We start from the raw sequence: 24,404 nt of genomic DNA on the forward strand, positions 1-24,404 counted from the left end.
AGGTGGCTATGCCTAAGTTTATGGCATAAACTTTAAGGCATCAGTTTAGGCATAAATGTAAAGGTAAGGGTATTTATCTATTGTTAGACCCTCTTTAATTCTCTGTTCCACCACCATGCCATAGGTTTCGGTAACACTGAGGTAAAAAATAACATTAATCCCTCAAGTTATTTTTTGCCAAATCTGTATTGGTTATGTTCTGGTGCACAGAAATGTGTGATTGAGCCAATGCATAACTAACTTTAGCAGAGAGTTAGAATGATTATCTTGTAGAGAAGAAACAAAAATTTTAAAATGTTAAAGGCTATAGTTGCCCATTCATGCATGCTACCTCTCAGTCTACCTTCCTGTGGCCTTCCAAGTTCTTTTCTCCATTTCCCTGTTTCTTGTCCTCCTGGTCGCTGTACTACAGGCTTTGCTGTTGTCTCCTCACTATGTACTTTTAGTCTTAATAGGCCCAGGAAGACCCAGGCAGAAGATGAAATTAGTAAAGCACTCTGACGAATGTCTGGCATCTAAACTTTGAATTCTGATGCAACTGTGCCTGTGTACAGAAGCAGCTTTTGATTTTATTCTAACCTATATCCTCATGGAAGCAGTTTTCACTTTTTAGAAAGTGGGTAGGGAGAGCATAGTTTAGTGTCACATACTACTCAGGTTTGCATATCGTATTAGCAGTAAAAATAAGGTAGTGAATTTCTGGTTTGACAGAAAAAGATACCTGAAAATGCTGACTAATATAATTCTGGCAAATTTATGAACTGAAGCAATTAGAGCACAGAGATGAATCTTGCTAAGAGAAACATTTCAAAAATATTATGAAAAAGCAGTTATTTCATGAAAATACACCTTTGAAACCATTTTTGTAGAAAATATTATACATATAAGAAGAGCCAAATGAAGAAAGCTGACAGTTTATAGGACAGTTTCAGAATGTCAGTGTCTGTGTGATTGATCATGCCAGAATCCCAGTAATCTACCTAAGATTCTGTAACTGAATTCTGTGAAGAATTCTGTGACCTGCTCTCCTGGGATAGATTTTTTTCCCCCCATAATGAAACTGAATTCAAGTTCTCAGTAACCTGCTAAATTCCTTAGGTGATTGGAAAGCATCCCTGTTTACATTTGGTCTTAGCCAAAAGGCCAAGAAACGATGGCATCCCTGTTTGGTTAAAGATAAAAGTTTATTACAGTAATAGCCATATTTGGTTTAGGAAAAAGGAATGATACTATAATTCTGATTTTTGAGAAATCCATGACAGGTACAGAAAGCAAGAGAAAAGACCACAGCATTGGAGTACTGACTGGGCAGAGCTTTCTCTCACACTCTCTCTCTTCAAGTGTGCTTTCCTGCTGTCATCCTTTTTTGCCCTTCTCTTTTTCTCACTATATCCCCTCAGTGCATAACTGACTCTCTCTTTAAAAGCCATCTTCTGCTCTCCTTTTCTTTGTCTGGCCAGGCCTTCACTATTTCTCATATGGACAAATGTTATTACCTCAAACTCATCCCATTTCCAGGTTCTTTTGTGATCCATGTCCATCATGTCACTAGCCAATCATTTCAAACACTTCCCAGCAACATTTTTTACAAACAGTTTGAGAGATACTTTTCTGAAATATGTGTCTGTTCATCCTATTTCATGATGCCTGTGGGTCAGTGTAGAGTTCAGATTCCTTAGGTATTCAAGGCCCTTCACGACCTGTCCCCAGCCTCCATCACCAGCCTTTTCTCCATTTTATATTCAACATCAGAGGTTGCAGATTCTTAGCCCTGAGGCTGAAGCTTGTCGACAGATACATTTTGTTGTAGCTTGTATAATGTTTTAAAACATGTTTTTAATTAGTTGGGTGAATGTTTAAAATCAGGATGAAAATCTTGAAGTCTGTCTTCATTTGAAAAATTAGGCAGCTTAGGTGTACAGCTTTCTGCATGGTAATAGTTGGCCAGGGCTTATAGCCTCTGCTTTTCTTAACTGGGAAAGTCTGTTCCTGTTTATCACAACCTCTTCTCACCCTTCAGATACTGAGGCAGAGTGTCACTTGCAACTTCTCATCAGGTTTGCTTTGCTGCTTTGACGTTTTCTTGAACCGTGGAAGTATTTGTGTTTATAGCTATTTGATATGTGTTCATTCCAGCCATAACCTGTATTGTTTCATCATTTGACTTTGCTGTGTACTACTGCCTTACTTCCATGCCCTTGCTGAGGCCAGGCTCATGTCTTACGTTATTGTCATCGGTGTGGTTGCACACGCCCACACACAGAGACTCAACACTATGAAGCATTTTTGACTGCTTCAGGAAGCAATAATTACTCTTTGCTCTCTTATGGGAGTCCTTTATTCAGACTACATAATAACACATCACACTGTATCATAGTTGATTATTTAAAAACTTTTTCCTGGCTGTATTGTGAGTTTATTAGGAACAGGGATTATGGCTCTTCTTTCTTTGTTTATTAAGCATCTTTACATGTTCAACAGACATTTGTCAGGTAAGTAACAAGAGTTAAGCAAAAGAGTTTTTAGCTTGGTCTAGCTATTGATTCAGTGACTGTACTGTAATAAACAAGGCCTCTGGTGTTTACCATGTAGCTTTACCTCAAGCCTCTCTCTTGTGGTGTCCTGAAGGTATTTTGGAGAAAGAGATTAATTGGTCCAAGTTGACCTTCGATTTATTCCTATTTCATGAAAACCTTTCTCTGTCAGAGACTGTTGTCAAACTCAGTGACCATTACCAGGGCGCCTGCTGGCCTTGGGCTGTTTCTAGAATGCAGTGTAGCAATGAATGCATATTGAGTTTTTCTGACTTCTGTAGCATCCTTTTATCCTCTCCTTGTTATAGTTGGTATTTAGCTAATTTCCTACGTATATTGTGCGCTGATTCCTTTTTTTCCTTGTGATGTGATGATGGGTTAGTCATACATTAGAGTGTGAGTAACAAAGGAAAATTTATTTGCTGGTATATGCTCTGGTGTTTGGAGAGAGACTTGTTTAATTTCAAGAGACTGTAGGGATTGTGCTTATCTTTTGAGTGAAACTGCAGGGCAAGTGATATATAGTTGATGAAATTTAGAGAGTGAAATAGTTACAATCAACTATTGGTTGTACATATTTATCTTTAGGTCTTTGGTTTGGTCCTGAGCTGTAGAGGGCAAAATATTTGCCTACAATGTGCTAGAATAGAAAGAGCATCTGCTTTGCAGGACAACAGACCTGGATTCAAATTCACCTCATCTGCACACTGAAGTCACTTAGCAGTGACTTTTGGCAAATTACTTAACCTCTTTGTTCCTATATCCACACCAAAATATGGGAATACTAATCAGTACTTCAGGGAGTTGTTGTGAGGATCTGGTTCTTTAATTATGTCCAGTTATTTTTAACCTAGTTCCTTCTGGTCCTTTAATTTTTCTGACATTCCACTTCACACTCAGCTCTTTTATCTGACTGGAGTGCTTCCTGAAGGAGATCCTGTCTGGGCTTGAGTCCTGAATCAGGAAGCTTTAGCAGTTTGTCAAAGAGGAGGGAGGGCCCCTGGTTGTATGTGTTACTAGGCACCACTGATGGTTAGGAGGCATCCAGTCCCAGTACCACTCGTGGAACTAGGCTAGGAGATACAGGTTTTGTAACAGGAATTATCATTCAGTGCTTATTGTATGTCAGATGCTGTCCTAACATTCCAGGGGTTTTAATCATCTGATACTCCTATGATACCTCCATTTTACAGATGAGGAGTACACTAGGCACAGAGAGATTAAGTGATTTTCCCAAGAACTCTCATAACCAGTGGAGTTGGCCTTTAAACCCAACAACTACTACTGCCCTTCTGGGGGAGACCTGCCAGTAAAGGAAGCAACACTTTGATCAGCTTTCCTCTCTCTTCACACAGCCACAAAATGAAAGGCGAGGCTTAAGTATTTGCAGTGTTTGTTAGTTTTTGCCTTGTGCTGCAGTACAGAAGTCTTCTCGTGGAGGATAAACTTGTCTTCACTTACAGCGGCAGGGAGGAGAGTTGTCGTAGAAGTACAAACGAATGGCATCTGCCATTGATCACACATGTTTTCTCTTTAATGTGGAAAGGGAGAGTCCAAGGGACTAAGTACTGATTTACCTATGTAATATAATGGCATTTTGAAAAATTATATATGTCAAAAGAAATTTCAGAGGCTTTCCCATCATATATCAACTTTTCCATATAACTACTTGACTACTAAGTGGTTTTTTTGTTATTGCCATTTATTTTACAAGTTTAGAAATTTAGACGGTTTTATTATAGGAACAACTGCCTCATTATTTCAACTTCCTTGAATAATTGCTGTTAAAAATATTCATCTCTTGGTTGGTAAGTCGCAGCGGCTCACAACACTGTGAGGTTGATGTTACTATCCCCATTTTACAGGTGAGACTGAGGTCCCAAGAGGTTATATTCTGTGGGTAGTAGGTGGAGAAGTTGGGATTCAAACCCACATGGTGTGGTTTTAAGAAAGGCATATGCTCTTAAGATTCCTTGGAGCTGCTTCTGGGGAGGGACCAAATCTTAATGCATCTTAACCCAGCTCAGTACCTGGCTTGTTGAAGATGCTCACAAAACTTCTTAAGTGGGTAAGTAATTTGAAGATGTATTAGGGAGGACTTGCTTCCAAAGAATTTATGATCTGAATAAGAGGATATTTATGTAAGTAACCAACTAAGATACACATAAAGATTGTGTAAAGTAAGATGAAAGATTTTTTCCAGCTTGGTAGGTCAGAAGAGCCTTTATGGAGAAAGGTATTTAAAGAGCTTTTGCAAAATAAAAAAAAAATGTATTTTTTTAATATTCAGAGATGGTAAGACATTTCTGGCAGAAAGAATAACAAGTAGGTAAGTCCTGAGTTATGTTCAGTGAAGAGAAGGTAGGCAGGTAGACAGTGTGTTCAGAAGATGGTGGGGTTTGGTTGGGGTGGAATGCAGTGTGTGAAGGAAAGTAATGGATGGCTCAGCTGATGAGATTGAGACCAGGTTCCAGCACAGGGTGCGGGAAACATCTGGCACATGTTTCCCACACCCTGTGCTGTAGTGACACTCTGGTACCCATAATCTCTTAGAGAGCAGATTGTGTGTGAAGTGCCATGCCTCTTTATCATTGCTTAGACTTTTTCCAGTATGGTAAGGCAGCACCTTTACTGCTTTATTCACTTACAGTCCTCCAGGGGTACTCCAGCAACAATTAATTGCAGCTATAATGGTGGGTCCCAAAATGTAGTACATGCTTCTGCATCATAATTATTTCATTTTGCCCACTATAATTATTTGTTTATATGTTCTCTCCAACTTAGAGGGCAAAAATCAGGCTTATATGTCATTATATCCATTCTATCAGTCCTAAGGGCCCAGTTTGATCTTTGCCCAAGTTAATTCTTGGAATATTTCGGAGTTAAATGAATAGTGACATAGAATATTATATTTATTTTTCTTGGTAAGTATTAGTGCCAAAAACTACTAAAAGCAAAAGAATGAAGAGGTTAATTTGATTATTCTTTATAGGCAGATTGTGTTTATACATGTAATGGCTTGTAAGAAGTAGGATGGAGGTCAAAAATAAACGTGTGTTGATCAAACTGTTTGTTGCTCATTTATTGAATATTACATTGTACTCAGTAGCAATGAAATCATGAGCTCAAAATTAATGTTTACCTCTTATTCAGATGGTGAGAATAGAATAATTGATTTTGTTGCGAAGTAGAATATTTAAAAATAACTATAGGGTGTATTTTCATGTGATTTTAGATTTTAAAAGTTTATCTTTTACTTGAACACTGAAAATGTCCTAGTTATTTACTGTAGGCAGATTTTTCAACTGCAGTATAATTGATTTGTTAAAAGCAGTCAGATGTTGACCATGCTGCATGCTAATTGGGTGACTATGGGCAAATTGCTTAAACTCTGTAAATCTTAGTTTCCCTATCTATAAAATGATATAAGAATATTTGGAGCTGTAATGGTGAGAATTCAATGAAATAATGTAAATAAAGTACTTAATACCATGGCTAGTACACAGTAGTAATGATTGTCTTCATTCTTTTATTTACTTGGCATTTAATATGAGCTTGGTAATGTTGCCTTAATTTAGTATTATGCCGCTAGATTGATAATCTTCAAATTCTCTTTTTAATTTTAGTAAAGCAAAGAAAGTATGTGTAATTTTTACTGATTTTGTTCTTTTAAATACAGACATATACAGTTTATTTAAATATGTAAGAATTTCTGTCAAGACCATGATAGATAAATAGCTAATGAATATGAATAGCCTGTTTATAAGATGAACTATAAGTAGTATACAAAGATAAAAAATGTTCATATTAATAAATGTAAATTAAGATGTAAATTAAAATAGAAACAAAGTATAATTTTTTATCTACCACACTCATTTTTTTAAGTGTCATTATAGAGGACAGTTATAGGGATATAAGTACACTCATATTATTCTTGGTAGTAGTATAAATAGATACAGTCCCTTTGGAGGACAATTTGGAAATGCTTAATGGGAACCATACTGATTTTTATATTGTTTTTGATGTCATATTTCTACTTTAGGAAATATATCTTAAGAAAATAATCTATAAGACAAAAAGTCTGTTTAAAAATGTTTATAGCAATATTATCTTAACAGTAAAAAAAACCAAAAAACAAAAACCAGGAAACAGCCTAAAGAATAAATGATAGTATATAAAAGTAAGGGATTGTTATGCAACTGTTAAAAATACATACTGTAGCAATATAAGAGAATGCATATAAAATGACTGAAAAACACAACAAAATTGTACATTTATCATTGCTGTAGCTACATGTAAAATGTGTGCAAGAAAAGATAATTTTTGTAGGAGAATATACATGAATCATGTTGAGTGGGTTGGGTTATGAGTGGTTTTTTTCTTTTGAAAATTTGCACACATAGTAAATACTTAAGATATTTGTGGAATGAAATGAATAGTGGCATAGAAATTGTATTTTTTTTTTTTTTTTTTTTTTGAGACAGAGTCTCGCTTTGTTGCCCAGGCTAGAGTGAGTGCCATGGCGTCAGCCTCGCTCACAGCAACCTCAAACTAACTCCTGGGCTCAAGCAATCCTCCTGCATCAGCCTCCCAAGTAGCAGGGACTACAGGCATGCGCCACCATGCCCGGCTAATTTTTTCTATATATATGTTAGTTGGCCAATTAATATGTTTCTATTTATAGTAGAGACAGGGTCTCGCTCTTGCTCAGGGTGGTTTCGAACTCCTGACCTTGAGCAATCCGCCCGCCTCGGCCTCCCAGAGTGCTAGGATTACAGGCATGAGCCACCGCGCCCGGCCGAAATTGTATTTCTTTTCCTTGGTAAATATTAAAGTAGTACTAAAAACTGCTAAAAGAATGAAGAGATTAATTAGATTACTTTTTATAGGTATATTGTAAAATTGTTTCACTGTCGACTTCCAAAAGAGTTATGCTTATCATAAGTAGGAGAAAGTCTTGAGGATAATTTTCACATTCCTGACAGTTTAGAACAGGGTATTTGTTATTGCAATTAATGTGGTATGACATATATTAGTATAATGAGCTAGCGAAAGAACCTTAAAGAGAAGCTGGGCTTTAAAGAGTAGAACTGCTTGTTTTTAATATGGTTTCTCTTTATTTTAGAATTGATAGATGTCACATGCACCCTGCTGCTTCTAAACCCAGACTTTACCACTGCATGGAACGTGAGGTAGGTATGTCATTTTCATCAGTGATAAGGTGAAGTTTGTTCAATTTCTGAAGACATATAAGCCCCTGAGTTGTTAGCTTTTTGAAAAGGAAATATAAACCATATATCCATGACATCTTATATCTTCTACCTATTCTTTATAACATCTCCATGAAGATTCTAACACATACACTTTGCCCCTTTTTGCACATCTATGTCTGTTCTCTGTAAACTTTCTTGCCTGAAACATAAATTCTCATGTTGAATTGTAGTATACTATTTGATACCTGTTTTATTTATTTTTCTTTTTGGGGGGTGGGGGAGTAACAGGCAGTTGGGATAATTGTTTGAATCATAAGGCATTGGTTGGCATATTTGAGAGGCACTGCAGTGCAATGGAAAGTGTGTGGGGTGAAAAAGAAGGTAGTCATGTTTGACTCTGGTTTTTGCCCTGAGCAACTGAAAGGACAAAGTTACCATTTGCTGCAATGGGGATGTCTGAAAGAGAAGTAGATTTAGGTTGAGGGTAAAGGGTGCTGGTTAGAGGTCAAGAATTTGGTTTGGAACATGTTAGGTTTATGTATAAGTAGTTGCATATTAATCTGAAGTTCAGGGGAAAGGTCTGGGCCAGACAAAAATTTTGGCATCACTAGCATGTGGTTTTAAAGCCTTGAGACTGTTTGTGATTCCCCAAAAGAATGGCTGCAGCTAGAGAAGAGAACCAGTCCAAACACACTGAACACTGGGATGCTCCAGTTTTCTAGAGTAGCACTGTCCAATACAGTAGCCACTAGCCACAGATGGCTGTTGAGCCTTTGAAATGTGACTAGTCTCAGTTGAGATGTGCTGTAAGTGTAAACTACACATCAGATTATGAAGACTAAGTACCCCAAAAATGAAATATCTCATTAATAATTTATATTATTTGTTTAAATTATAGTATTTTGGATGTATTGAAGTAAATAAAATATATTTATATTTGTGTTTAATATAGCTGTTAGAAAATTTAAAATCACATATATGGCTCACATTTGTGACTCACATTATATTTCTATTGGACAGCACTGTTCTAGCATTTGCAAGATGAGGAAGAATCAGCAAAGGAGACTTTTAGGAAGGTACCATGAACTTTCAATTGAGAGCTTTCTTGAGGGTAGGGACCATGATTTTTTTTTTCCTTTGTTTCCGTAGTATCAAACTGTAGTGCCTGTCACATAATGGATATGCAGTTTGCAAACTGGGCACTGAAAACAAATCAAATTCAGTGAAAAAGAAAGGATGATAGAGAAGTGGGAGTGCCATTTTTATTCATGTTCTCACATTCCTCATCAATAGAGAGGAATTAGAAATCCTTCAGCAAAAAATTCTTACTAGCATAATGTATATATGTACATATATATACACATATATCTGTAACATGTGTACACACACATTATTCATTGTTCTATAGGACAGTTCAGCATAAGAGAAAAAAACTTAGTCTTAAAATTCAGGAACTTAGTCCTTTTTCATCAGTTAACTAGCGTTTAATTGTAAGCAAAACCTTTAATTTCTCAGGAGTTAGTTTCTTTTCTGTGAAATAAAACATTTGAACTAGGCGAATTTTCCATGATTCTTTTCAAACTCTTTTTTGATTATGTGTGATTTTGTCTTACGAAGGGAAATTGCTCCGTTAATCTAACTTCAGTGGTGTTTATAATAGTTAATCTTGAAAGTTATTGTAGTAAAATAATTAGTAAAGTTTTATGTTAGACGAGTAGAAAGGGAATCTTGATTTTTTTAAAAAATTTATTATGAATATGTATTCTAGTAAATTTTAATTAGTATCAGTAAGATTGATTGACATATGAAAACAGAATCATGGATACATTTAGAGCAAAACTTTGAAAGTAAACTGCTCTAACCCTGTAAAGTCTCTTTGCAGATCAGATACTCAGCACTTTATGTTTCGTTGTTGGTTATTTCTTCTGCAGTAATCTGGAAGATGTTGAGTGATTCTGACTTGTTTTTCAAACTGTTAAAATATGGTATAAATAATACACCTCTAGTTCAATTTGCAGGTGTTGTGGTCTTAGGGGAAAAAAAAATAGGGGCTAAGTTTTTGAGCTGATCTCTTGTGATTATAGTGAGTGATGCACATAGTTAGAAATTTCAGCTGGTTATTAAAAAAATGACTGCTGCTTTTTGCTTTGAATTTGCTTTGAAAATTGGTGATTGCTTGATGAAAGAGGTTGACTTCATAATAATGTCCTATTTTTTTCATCAGTCTATCTACTTAAAATAAGCAAAACATCTTTGAACAACTAGACACCAAAAACTCCAGTGTTTCTTTCATGTCTTTACTCATAGCCTATATTGATTTAAGTTGGTAACTTTTTTATGCAGATTTGATGTTTGGTTCTGACACTTTGAGCTAGGAAACCTCAAGCATGGTATTAAATTCCTCCAAGACTCAGTTTTCTTATCTGTAATATTGAGATATTAGTAGGTTGAACCATATGAAATTATTTTTTCTAACACTGTAATGGTTTTAGAAATGGTTGATTCTTAGACCAGGGCAGGAAGTATACAAGATGAGCCTGGAACATCTTGTAGAGCCGGAAAGTAAGAAAGTCCTTAAAAAACAATCTGTTGGTAATATATTAAAGGGATGCAGGAGCCAACTGAAAAGCTTACAGTGGCCAAAGCTGGAATGATTTGAACAACAAAAAAAGTAAACATAGTATTGGATTATATCCCAGAGTATAAAATGGATATCTATAAGTTCACACTGGAATGAATGGGTGAATGAATGCATAAATAAATAAGAGACAAGAGACAAATGATATCCCATTAATTTACCTAGATAACCCTTCTCAAGGAGGTTGTAGCATAGCTCTGTACTTCTTAAGAGTGGGCTGTGCACTGAAGTAGAAAATCATAATGACTTTCTTCCAAAAAGTACTGAAAAAACCTGACCTCAGCCACATAATCTAGATCAACAGTGATAAGTTATGTTGATACTATGTGCCTCTGATTGGATGAAATGAAAATGACACTTTACCTCTGTGGTCTTTCACTCAAACCCATATCCCTAGTCTAATGATAAGAAAAACATTGTACAAAATACCTGACCAGTATTCTCTTAACTGTCAAGACCACCAAAAACAAGGTAAATATGAGGAGCCAAGAGGTGCCTAAGTAGATATAATAACCCAATGTAATGTATCCTGAAGGGAACCCTAGAATAGAAAAAGACATTTGGTAAAAACTAAAGAATATGCCTGAAATCAAGGTTATGTGATCACCATAACTTAACCACTTACCATATATTTAATATCTTTTTAAAACGATCTTTAAAAAACTTGCTTACAACAAGATCCTGCCCTTACAAATGATCAAGCCTGCCCCCAGGAATGTTTATTAAATTTATATTAAAATGTTGCTTTGTTTTAAATTATTCTATCAGGTGATCTCTTTAAGTGTTCATATATACCATTGATGAAATTGTTTCAGGGTAAGATGTCTTCCCAAAATACTACTACTTGGTTGTTGAAATAATACTTGGTTGTTGAAATAAAGAATTAAGAGAGTGTCCATAATTTAAGAAACTTCATAAAGAGTTAGTTATAAGGAGACTCCCTCTTTTCTGAAGAAAATTTGATTGTCTCCTCTTACATATGAGTATACATGGGAATACAGATAGGCAGTTGTAAATAATAAGAGGTCTTAAATTTAGTAAATTGAAATTAAGCTTAATATAATAAATTCTTTGCAGTAGTCATTTTTAAACTTTAATGTGCATCACCTGAAGGGCTTGTTGTAAAACACAGATTGCTTTGCCCACCTGAGTTTCCGATTCAGTGGGTGTGGGCTGAGCCCTGAGAATCCATTTCTACTAAGAATCCAGATGATGCTGATGTTAGTCAGGCACTCCACTTTGAGAAACACTACTCCACAAAGTAGTTTAAATTACATAGAACAATTTTTTGTCTCCTTTTACTTCATAGGTATCCTACTTACTGTGTAAACAAAGTATTACTGATTTCAGAGGACAAAAAGGTCTAAAACTTCAAAAGCTCTTGGCTGTTGCATCAAAAAAATTTTTTTACATGGCATGTGTTTCCTATACAGTGAAAGGAAAGCAACCAATAAATTCATTCATCAAAGTGGCCACAATCCTTTTGAATATTACTTCAAATTATTTGATAAAGTTACTTACCTAAAAATAATTATAAAATGCAAGCATTTATTATCCCTGTTTAGTACTTACATTAAAAAGGAAGCTAGTTTCCTTATCAAATAAAAGTTTAGAAATAGTACATTGCTATTAGAAAGAAAATCTATTGTATTTATGAACTAAATCTGTCTAAATATTAATAGGTGAGCAGTAAAAGCTGGGGTATTTTTGTTGGCTTCAAGTTCTCGAAAATAAATGAATAATCAGCCCTACCATAGGAAGGATATTTTAAGATGAACAAATATTAGCAAATGAACTTATTTTATTATAAAATAATAGATACAACGAGAATTAATTGGTAGTGTAATCAGTAATATTGGTACCTATCAAAAACCCATCAGAGAAATTAACATAAATTGTATTTACCTGAGAAATAGGTAGAATGCTCTTATATGACATTCTTTATACAGTTGACCCTCTGTATCCCTGGGTTCTGCATCTGTGGATTCAACCAACGAAAGATTGAAAATATTTGGAAAAAATTGCATCTGTATTAAACTTGTACAAATATTTTCCTCATATGAAAGCAATCTTTTAGACTAAAAATCTCCAACCCAAAGAACCTCATTGTGAAGGAAATTTCCAAGAATTAAAAAGAAATAAAAACACCCAAACCTAAAACCATTCTGGTATGTGAAACTCTCATAAATGTCCCACACAGTAACCAAGAATATATTCTCATAATCTCAAAATAACAAATTAATAAACAGGAGGAGAAGCTCTTAAAAGCAACACTGGAACTTCAGTTGACTATTTGGGAGAGGGCAAAGGGATCTTCTGGCCTATCTCATTTCCGAAAGTTATGACACCTGACAGCAGTATTTACAGAGCCAATCCAGTATCAGTCAAGAATTGCTCTAGCTTCCAAAACAGGACTTGATATGGTTTAGGTCATTACAAAACCACACATAAAACAAACACAATATGACTGGTTTATAAGGAAAAATACATTCATTTAATCACTAGCAAAATCACTATTTTTGGCCGGGTGTGGTGGCTCATGTCTATAATCTTAGCATCTGGGAGGCTGAGGCAGGAGGACGGATCAAGGTCAGGAGTTCAAGACCAGTGTGAGCAAGAGTGAGACCCCGTCTCCACTAAAAAATAGAAAGAAATTAGTTGGACAACTAAAAATATATAGAAAAAATTAGCTGGGCACAGTGGCGCATGCCTGTAGTCCCAGCTACTTGGGAGGCTGAGGCAGGAGGATGGATCGCTTGAGCCCAGGAGTTTGAGGTTGCTGTGAGCTAGGCTGACACCACAGCACTCTAGCCGGGGCAACAGAGCAAGACTCTTGTCTCCAAAAATAAATAAAATAAAATAAATTACTATTTGTATTTTTGAATTTGAATTTTCCCTTCTACCTTTCCCTATATACATATATATTTTAACATATAATTTTATATCCTGTCCTCACTGCATCTTAAGAATTTCTCCATGGCTCTATTTAATCTTTGTAATGAACATTTTAAATAATCAAATAGTTTTCATTCAGTGGTTATGCTAATAATTTAATGACCTTTTCCTTTAGTGTTAGATATTTAGGTTGTTTCTAACTTTTTGCTATTTTTAAAAGAACTGGGGGGTAGGGGGGACTTTGTGCTTATGACTTCTTTCTTTTGTACTCTTACTTAGGATAAGTTTCCAAAGAGGCATTACTATGTAAATACTTGCCATGACCCTTGATACACTAGGCCATTCCTTTTTGAAGTAATAGAAATGTAAGGCTTTTGTTGTTTCAAACTATTCAATCCCAACCAAAGCTCCAATGCAATTACTATTGTCCCTTGGCATCTGTGGAGGATTGGTTCCAGGACCACCTGAAGATATCCAAATCAGAGAATGCTTAAGTCTGTGATATAAAATGCTATATTATTTACATATAACCTATATATATCCTCCCATATACTTTAAATCATCTCTAGATTACTTATAATACCTAATACATAAATGTTTTGTAAAGTGTTATACTATTGTTTAGGGAATGACAAGAAAAAAAGTCTGTACAAGTTTAATACAATGAGGTTATATTAAAAACCATGCAGAATGTTTTGATAAAAGGGTAATTTTTTTTTTTTAATTTCTCTTTTACAGGAAAGAGCTGATCCTCTCTGGCACTTTAAATCCAATTAAAGATTTACATCTGGGAAAACTGGCCTTAACTAAGTTTCCAAAGAGTCCAGAAACATGGATTCACAGGTATGATTAATTTACAACATAATATTCTTACTTTCTTTTTAGTTTAAAAGATTGCTTTCATCTGAGGAAAATATTTGTACAAACTAAAGACGTTAAGTGGTTAGAAGTACTTTCTTAGTGCTTTCAATTTAAATGCATACTAATGCAAATCTTAAATAGACCAAAGGAAAATCTGTTTTTAAAGACATTTGAAACCTCCTTAATGATTTATCTAATTTGTATTGTGTTTGTTCTCTTTCAGATTTTATGCTATAATATAGAAATTTTGCTTAAAGAAAGCTGTTACAATGCATTTTCTTGTTTGCAAACAAATACACAGAGTAATGCATTCATATATAATTAAAAATGTGTGAACTATGACTCTAATATCTAACAGCCATAATTTATACTCCCTCACCATTACTATCACCACCACCACACACATACACGAAAGCACAGAACAGTTGCCTTGACATTTCCTGGCCAGGTGAAATTATGCAGTTATTATTTTAGAACTAATGACATTTCATTGTAACAAATTTTTAAGTTTTAGAAGGGTTTTTTTTTTCTGTGTATCTTCCCCACCCCACCACCTTCACCCATACTGCTGTTTGTCTTTAAAAACAACAAAACAATATCCCCTCCCTATCTCCCCAAAACTAGGCTTATAGATAGATATTATTTTGCCTTGTCTGTGAATGGAAATTAAATTAAGAACTACAAAAACTAGTTGTTTTTCCTCTGTGGTTTATGGTCTTTCCTTGTTCCCTTTCCCACATGGTACCTTAACAGGAGATGGGTGCTACAACAGCTAATTCAGGAAACCTCCTTGCCTTCCTTTGTAACCAAAGGAAACTTGGGAACAATTCCTGCAGAAAGGACACTTCGGCTAATACAAGAAGAGATGGAGGTCTGTGGTGAAGCAGCAGGGAGATACCCAAGCAACTATAATGCCTGGTCCCATCGCATCTGGGTTTTACAGCACGTGGCCAAGCTAGATGTCAAGGTAGGATATTATTCAAACTCCAGGGCAGGCTGCCCATCTGCCCTTAAAATCTTCTGGTAGTAGTTCACCCTCAGAAGAGCTTTAAAGGAGTAGAGGAACCTAATGATCTAGCAGCACGAGAGGATCATGGCAGCTAATACCTCCAGAGTAACTCTAGCAATTAAAAAAAAAGTTTGTATTCCCCACCAGTGCAGTTTTTGGTGTTCTTAAAGCTAGTGCATTGGTAGAACAGATTTAACCAGTTGAGAAAACTGAGCATAACTCACTTTACCCTAAAACAGGAAGGGATTATTGAGATTTATAGCATTAGATTGCTATTTCTTGGTAGTCTTGCTTAATATGCTGACTTAATATGCTGAGTCACCTGTCTGTCTTTTCACACTTTGCTCTCCTGGAAGCGGGGAGAGTGAGGCAGACACAGACTGTCTCACCCAGGTGTTTTCAAACTTGGCTGAGCCTATAAATTACCTGGGGATTTCTTAAGTTCCACTCCAGGTATAACTAAACCAGAATGAGGATGGGATCTAGAGATCAGTATTTTCCATAGGCTCAGGGGGTTACTTGGATACAGAGCCAGGTTGGAAACTCACAGCCTAATCTTTTCAGTTCAGAAATTAGGAGATGGAGGTTTTCAGAGAATTTTAATGGCTCAGACTTAGCTACATTTGCACCACTTATTATTCATCAGAATGAGAGCCCTATATCCCTCGTATTCCTTCTTATATACTACAGTGTCTCTATTTTTTTCTTCTCTTATGGTATCACAGTGCCATAGGAATCTAGGGTACTTGGCCAAAAAATTTCTCAGGCTTAGGACAGTTAAAAAAAGTCACGTTGAAGGTCAGAGCACCCCAAGTGGTGCTTAGATTAGTAGGGAAGTATTCTGTAATTTTAGTTTACTACCCCCCTTTTCCTACATGTTCCTTCCTAGGTTCCCTCTCTCCTCTTTGTTGCCTAGCCAGATTCCTCCAGGACAAGTTGGAGAATTTTTACTTCTGGGGATTTTAAACTAACAATTCTGAAAGAGTAGCCTTTCTCTTCTAGTTTATATAGCTGTGAGTTTCAGAAGGGGAGACCAGGTCGCCTGATGGAATAGAAAGAGCAAAGTCTTAGAATCACAACCTGGGTTTAGATTCTGGCCGTATTAGCTATGTGTGCAAAGTAAGGCTTTAATGTTTTCGTTTATAAAATAGGGGCTGTATTTCCTGCTTCAGTGGATTATTGTGAGAGTTGCTTGAGTTAATGTGTGTGATATACTAGGCACCTGATAACTGCTCACTCTATTTTAATAGTTCCTTTCTCTGATCTCCCAGAGAACAGAGAAGGGAACTAACTAGATAGAAAGTTTAGGTGAAATTGGCTTCCAGTTTGCTTGATCCAACTCAATATAATTTATTCTTGAAAATGTGCTGAAAGCCTATTGTTCCCAGCCACTGCCATGTATACTGGTGTGGCAGCAAAAACAGTGCTCACCCTTAGCAGATTGAAAATCTAATTGAGGAAGTAGACCAACAATTACAAAGCAGCATAGTTGAAAATCTAGTTGAAGAAGTAGATCAACAATTACAAAGCAGGGAGACATTTGAAGCAAGCGAGGGAAGCTCAGAATACAGTGGGAACACAGAGAAATGGCTCCAGTGGCTGGGCTCATTGGGAACAGCTGCCAGAGGGAGGGGAATACACAGTCTGAGTCTGGAGGAGTGAGTACAAGTTATCTGGTGAGTTATTGGGGGATCTGGAGTGATTTATAGCCCCTCATCTCAGCTCCACAACTTGATAGTGTGTAGAGGTGGGGAGTGGCATGGGGATGATTGGGGATAAAAAGGAGGGCAGAGTTCACCTGGGTGAACTGAGAGGTCTTTGGAAATTTTCTACCTTGATATGTACCTTTTCAAGTGGCATTCCCATAAAATCAGGAACAAATGGCCAAGGTGAAATTCTTGGTTACTTGAGACCATCTGATGTTAAAGATGACAACTCATTAGGTGCTTTGCGTGGGCTCAGCTACCTGTGTCCAGTCCTACACTCACATGTTATCAGCCTTCCTTGATCTACCCTTTTTGTCCCCTCTGCCGCTGCAGCATATTTTACTCTCTTGTTTTCAGTGAAGAGTGGTAAATTTGCAAAATCTCCTTTCTGTTGTTGTAAGTCATTTACCCAGCTAGGAGAACATGTTCTATGCTTTGTCTGTTAGAGGAAGTGATCACAAAAGTATCAATAGTCTAGAGCAGCTTAATTTTATATTTATTTACATAGATGTATAGAAAATGAACTGGCATTTTTTAGAACATTGAAAATGAATTTTTAAAGTGCTGGATTAAGCGTTTGAAAATGAGCATTATAAAAATTATTATCTTACTGAAGGGTAACATGGCAGCATTTATCACACTTTAAAAAAGAGTGTTATCTTTAAGAGTTCTGCTTCCAGGAATTCATCCTAAAGAAATAATGGGAGATACGAACTATGGTGTAGTGATTAAAGGCTCCACTCAGTGATCATACAGACCTCATTTTCATCTTGGCTTTACCACCAATTTGCTTTATAGCCTTAAGGAAGTTACTTAGCCTCTCCAACCTTCAGTTTCCTTATCTGCAAAATGGGGGTGATGATAATTCCTATCCCATTGAGTGATGCAAATCTAATGAAAAGATCCACGTAAAAGTGGTGTGGTTATCACAGTGCTCTTACTAAGTGCTCAGTAAACACTGGCTATTATATTAAATATGGAAGTTTGATGTATAAAAGTAGAGTTTATGATAGTGGAAAACTAGAACGAACGACTGTAACCCTCCAGTATTGAGGGATTAGTTGATTACTTTACAATCCATCACAAATTGGAATATTTTTCTGCAACTAAAAATTATATTTTTTAAAGAAAAGTGTTCACAATAGGTTGAGGATATAAAACTAAATATGGAGTAGGCCTAATATAATTTTTAGTATATTTATTAGCATTGAATGAAATAGCAAACACTTTAAAGTGTTTGAAAATAGTGCTTGGCACATAGTTAAGTGCTTAGCAGTTATTTGTACATACATACATACACACAGTGTTATGGATATTTTTTCTTTCTTATAATGAACATGGATTAGTTTTCTAGTCAGATAAAAAGAGTTAGAGAATAATGGTTAGTGGTGCTATGGGGTAGAATTTGAGACTTTAATTTTCAGTTGTATGTTCCCTGTGATGTTTGCATGTTTAAATGAACATATATTTAAGTACATTTTTAAATACTCTTAATTTTGAGAGTTGGGTGGGAGGAAAGCCACACAGTCATGTAGAGTTTATTACTACTAGCCAATTAAAAGTTGATATGGTGGCTAGGTGCAGTGGCTTGTGCCTGTAATCTCAGCACTTTTGGCGGCCAAGGATGGAGGATTACTTGAGGCCAAGAATTGGAGACCAGCCTGGGCAATATAGTGAGACTTGGTCTCTACAAAAAATGGAAAAATTATGGCTGGGCGTGGTGGCTCACACCTGTAATCCTAGCACTCTGGGAGGCAGAGGTGGGCGGATCACTAAAGATCAGGAGTTCAAAACCAACCTGAACAAGAGGGAGACCTCATCTCTACTATAAATAGAAACAAATTAATTGGCCAACTAAAAATATATAGGAAAAAAATTAGCCGGGCATGGTGGCACATATGTGCCTGTAGTCCCAGCTACTTGGGAGGCTGAAGCAGGAGGATTGCTTGAGCCCAGGAGTTTGAGGTTGCTGTGAGCTAGGCTGATGCCACGGCACTCTAGCCTGGGCAACCAAGTGAAACTCTGTCTCAAAAAAAAGAAAGAAAAAATTATCCAGGCGTGGTGGCATGACCCTGTAGTCCCAGCTACTCGGGAGGTTCAGGAGGCTGAGGTGGAAGGATCACTTGAGCCCAGCAGTTTGAGGTTATAGTGAACTGTGATGGTGCCACTGCACTCCAGCTTAGGTACAGAATGAGACCCTGTCTCTAAAAAAAATAAAAAGTTGATATGGTACATCACCTGATAAAGCACATAGGGTTATTTCTCCAGAAAGGATATACAAATGGCCAATAAAGACATGAAGAGATATTCAACATCATTACCAGTAGGGAAATGCAAATCAAAGCCACAGTGAATAAGATGCCACTTCACACCAATGAAGATGGTTAAAATGAAGATAGGCAATAACAAGTTTTGATAAGGGAGGATGCATAGAGATTGGAACCCTTATATATGACTGGTAGGAATGTAAAATGGTGCAGCTATGTGGAAAATAGTTTGGCATTACCTCAAAATATTAAACATAAAATTACTATATATGGAAAAAAATTATAGTTAATAACAATATATAACATTTCATACCAATACTTGAATGAGAATGTTTATAGCCACATTATTCATAATAGCCCAAAAAAACGGTAACAGTCCAAATGTTCATCATATGAGGAATGGAAAACAAAATGTGGAATAGCCAGCCATACAATGAAAGATTGGCTATAAAAAAGGAATGAAGTACTGATACATGCTGTAATGTGGATGACCCATGAAAACCTTATGCTCCTTGAAAGCAGCCAGATTCAAAAGGCCACATACTGTGTGGTTCCATTTATATGACATGTTCACAATAGGCATAGCAGATTAGTGGGTGCCAGATGCTGGGGAGGAGGGGATGGAGCTTAACTTATAATAGGAATGGGGTTTTCTGAGGAGTCATAAAAATGCTTGAAATTAGCCACGCACAGAAGGACAAAAACTGCATGATTTTACTTAGATGAGGTATCTCTGATAGTCAAACTCATAAAAGAAGAAAATAAAATGTTGGTTTTCAAGGGTTGGGGCGGGGGATATGGGGAGTTGTTGTTCAGTGGGTATTGAGCTTTAGTCATACAAGAAAAAAACGTTCTGAGAGCTGCTGCACAACAATGTGCCTATAGTTAACAGTATGTACTATAACACTTAAAAATTTGCCAAGAAAATTTCATGTTATGTGACTTCATGTTATGTGTTTTTATCACAACAAAAATAAACAAATATATATATGGACCTGTTGATACAGGCAGCAATTCAGATAAATCTCCAGGGAAGTATTCTGAATTAAAAAAATCTAATTCCAAAAGGTTACATACTATATGATTCCATTTATATAACATTAAAAAAAAAAAAGAAAATTGTAGAAACAGGAAAGATGAGTGATTACAGGGGCTTAGGGACAAGAGAGAGGAAGTGGTTGTGGTTATAAAACGACAATATAAGGAATCTTGACTATAGTGGAAAGTGCACACTTGTGAATAAATAAGCTTTAAGAAATTGTTGGAAAAAAGGAAAAATAAAGAACATTATACTGTTAGATGTTTAAGTGTTTATTAAGACAGAGTAATTAAAACTGCGGTACTGTTTCAAAAATAGACTTAGTAATGAAAGAGAATATAGCCCAGAAACACATCCGAATAAATAATATGTACAGATTTCATTAATGATGAATATGGCATTTCATATTAATTAGAGAAAGGATTCTTTCTTTAACTTGTGATGCAGGTAAAATTGATTGACTTTTTAGAAAATAATTAAGTTAGACTTTTTATCTCATATACTAAACTGAACTCTGAGCTCTAAATGAAATAACAATCTATATGAAGAAAAAGAGACCTGTTGTATATTATCCTACGTGAAAAGGCCAGGCACAGAAAGACCAATATTGCACGACCTCACTTATGGGTAGAATCTTAAAAAAGTTGAATTCATAGAAGCAGAAAGTAGAATGATGACTGCAGGAGCAGAGGATGGATTGGGAAATGAAGAGTTGCTGGTAAAAGAGCACAAAGTTTCAGTTAGGATGAATAAATTTTTAAGATCGGTTGTTGCAGAACATGGTGACCATAGTTAGTAATGTATACCTAAAAATTGTTAAGAGAATAGGTCTTAAATGTTCTTACAACAAAAAAAATAACCATATGAGATGATGAGTGTGTTAATTATCATGATTGTGGCAATCATTTCACAGTGTATACTTTAAAACATGTTGTATAACATAAATATATACCAATTTTGTTTGTCAACTCTACTTCAGTGAAGCTGCAGAGAAAAAGAAGATTTAGAAAATCAATTGCAGTAATATAATCTATGGAGAAAAATATTTACAAGATGTACGAGAGAGACTTAATGTCCTTAGTATATAAAGATCTCTTAGAAACCCATGAGAAGAAGAATGACTATCACAAATAGTAAGTTAGACAATTCATAAAGGTAGATAATTAGGCAAAATAGTCAATTCATAAATGAAGAAATAAAGGAAAAACAATCATATAAGAAAACATTTTTAGCCTTAATGATTAACGAAATATAAATTGAAATGTGATTTTCTACTTACTACATTAGTGAAGATTAAAGTATTGATGAAGAATTTAGGAAATAGGCATTAACATGTATTTCCAATAGGAATATAAATTATATAGCCTTTCTAGAGGGCACTTTGGCAGTATATATCAAGAACCTTACATAGTTTTGCTCTGTTTCAGCAAGTATTCTTCTAGAAATTCTTCCTAAATAAATAGATAGCACATACTGTGTTTCCCCGAAAATAAGACAGGGTCTTATATTTATTTTTCCTCAAGAAGAAACCCTAGGGCTTATTTTCAGGGGATGTGTTATTTTTTTTTTTTTTAAGTGCTGTACAACAATCTACATTTATTCAAATATAGTTAAGTCGTCGTCTTCTGGAACATCATTGTAACTCTTCAAACCCCAAATTCCATCCTGAATGTCTTGCGACTCTATTTGCTTTAGAACCATTGGCCCCAATCTCTCATGTCAAGCAATAGAGCTCTCATGGGGCAGATGAGAAGGGCTGCTCATCTTCTTTACCACCCGGCAAGGAAATGCATGGGTTGTGCAGATAGGCTGCGTAGCCACACCCATCACTAGGTCTTATTTTTGGGGTAGGGCTTATATTGTGCAAATACTCAGAAATCCTGCTAGGGTTTATTTTATGGGTAGGTCTCATTTTCGGGGAAACACGGTAAATTTATATGAGTGTTACATATACCAGAGTAGAAACAAATAAAGGAATGGTTAAATCATGGTAATATTGAAGGTGAAATATTATGTAAGAGTTAAAAATTATATTATAGAATAATATTTAATGCCATAGGAATATGTTTCTAACTTAAGTGGAATAAAATCAGTATAAAAGAGTATCCCAAGTTGTGTTAAAAATAAACTATGTGCATATGTATGCACACAAAAAAATATGAAAGATTGGTTTTGTGCCAGAATGTTAAGAATAATCTCTGGCCAATAGGATCATCGGTGATTTTTGTTTGCTTTTTTAATTTTTTTCTATATTATTGAAATTTTCTATAATGATCACTTTTAGAAGTGATAAAATCAGAAGGAAAATCAAATGTTATTTTTAAAAATTTACAAGACTGATGGCCTGTACATTTTTAGTAGTCTTTTTGTTTTCAACGTGTTATTCTTGTTTCATAGACCTGATTATAGTTTTCTTATAGTTATTTATCCACTCATTTTTTATATGGAAGTTGGAAAAGAATAAGGACATTTCAGGTATGTCATATAAAATGCATTCATTCTGTGCCATACATTTAAGCCATATCTTTAATTTTCTGTTTTTTTTTTTATTATCATTATTATTATATTATTATTTTTAGAGACAAGGTCTCACTGTGTCACCTAGGCTGAAGTACATTGAGTGACCTGATCATACATAGCTCACTGTAACTTCCATTTCCTGGGCTCAAAGCGATCCTCCTGCCTCGGCCTGCCAACATGCTGGGATTACAGGCGTGAGCCACCACACTCAGCCTAAGCCATATAGAACACTTAAAAGTAGTTGGTGTCTTTTGTTTAAATCATTGCCTTTATTTATATACCTTTTTATTTTAATAAGAAAATGTCCTAGACTCCTATTAAAGTTTCTTCTTTGGTTTAATATGCATGTTTATATCTTAAGGAAAAGAATGTAATGGATTTTTCTCTAAAAAAGTCTTAAGAATATTTTTAAGATATTAAGTTGATTTTGTTGAATAACTTTCATGTATGTAAAATTAATGAATTACAATTTTTGTACATAGAAATACTCTGTAATAAATAATCTAAGTTTTTTAAAATATAAGTTCATTTTAAACAAATGGAGTCCTCTTTTCAGCCCATATTAAGAAGCTATACCAAAGTTAAAAAGCTGCTATATTATAGCCTAAATGTCCTACAGGTTAATTTTTCAAAAATGTAATAACATTAAGAGTATTTTTTTTCAGGTAGAAGTTTTGTCTGGTGCTTTAACATTGCTCACCTTTTAAAATCAGATAAATGTTCTTGTTTTTCATTTCTCAGAGACTTGACAGTTATTGCCTCTAGAATAAATTTAGATGGCTATGAATAAACTCATTATAACATAAAGGAGATATTTAAAACATTTCACTGATAGGATTAATATAACTTGACCATCCTGTCTGGAAGGAACCTTATTCCTTTGCACTAGTCACCTCATTTGTTACATTGCTCATTCATCTATTTATAAAATATGTATTCACTCTGATGTCAGTAGGTATAAGGGATTGAAACATCAATTAGGAATGACTAAATATCTTAAAGCACCTATAGAGTTTAGTGGGAATGAACAGATGCATAGAAAATTCTTTAATATATTATGTATACGAGTGTTGGAGTTGCAGAATGGGGAAAGATTTCTTCTAGGGAAGTAAAGGGGTACAAGAAGTGACATTTGCCTGGGACCCTTGACAAGCAGGTAAAGGTGTTATTTGGCATTGCACTGTCATATTATTCACTGTTCACAAGTATGTGACTTCTTTTCCTTAGCTGGTCTGAAAATTTTCTAGTGGAATGTGGTAGGCCCTCAATATACCTTTCACTGATCAAAACTGATTTACATTTGCTACCTGTCCAAGACACTGCCAGATAATTTTTTCCATAAATGTAGCTTTTAAAAATAATTTAAATTTCTTTTGTTTACAGATTGGCAGTGCAAAGATTTAAACAATTTACTGCAGAATTGTATTTCTTCTGTTTAAAAAACTTATTTATCATTGATGTTAAGTTTGAGATGAATAGTGAAAATCATGAGCTCTTGAAAAATCCTATTATTCACTCATCATATTTTTGTGCTTACCCCTTAAAATTAAGTAGTGAAAAAAGACAGGCATGGTCTCTGCCCTCATGAAACTTATTAGCAAAGAATTTGAATTTTCTATCTGTGTACCAATTAGAATGTGATTTGTCAAGGTCCAGGGAAAGAATGACAGGTCCTTAAGTTTTGTTCTGTTTTTGTTTTGTTTATCACTTTATGTGGGAAAG

At 35.3% G+C, this 24,404-nt stretch overlaps 1 protein-coding gene across 2 annotated transcripts in view; it reads left to right on the forward strand.

Annotated features, from left to right (window-relative positions):
- Positions 1–24,404, forward strand: part of PTAR1 (protein prenyltransferase alpha subunit repeat containing 1) — a 46,192-nt gene that overhangs the window by 13,245 nt on the left and 8,543 nt on the right. For both annotated transcript variants that reach the window (XM_012736794.3, XM_076008641.1), the window contains 3 exons: positions 7,660–7,726; positions 14,019–14,123; positions 14,895–15,108. In XM_012736794.3, coding sequence (XP_012592248.1) covers positions 7,660–7,726; positions 14,019–14,123; positions 14,895–15,108 — 386 coding nt within the window. The remainder of the gene's footprint in view (positions 1–7,659; positions 7,727–14,018; positions 14,124–14,894; positions 15,109–24,404) is intronic.

The sequence above is a fragment of the Microcebus murinus genome, chromosome 12, assembly GCF_040939455.1.
Source record: "Microcebus murinus isolate Inina chromosome 12, M.murinus_Inina_mat1.0, whole genome shotgun sequence".
In the NCBI taxonomy this organism is placed as follows: Eukaryota; Metazoa; Chordata; class Mammalia; order Primates; family Cheirogaleidae; genus Microcebus; species Microcebus murinus.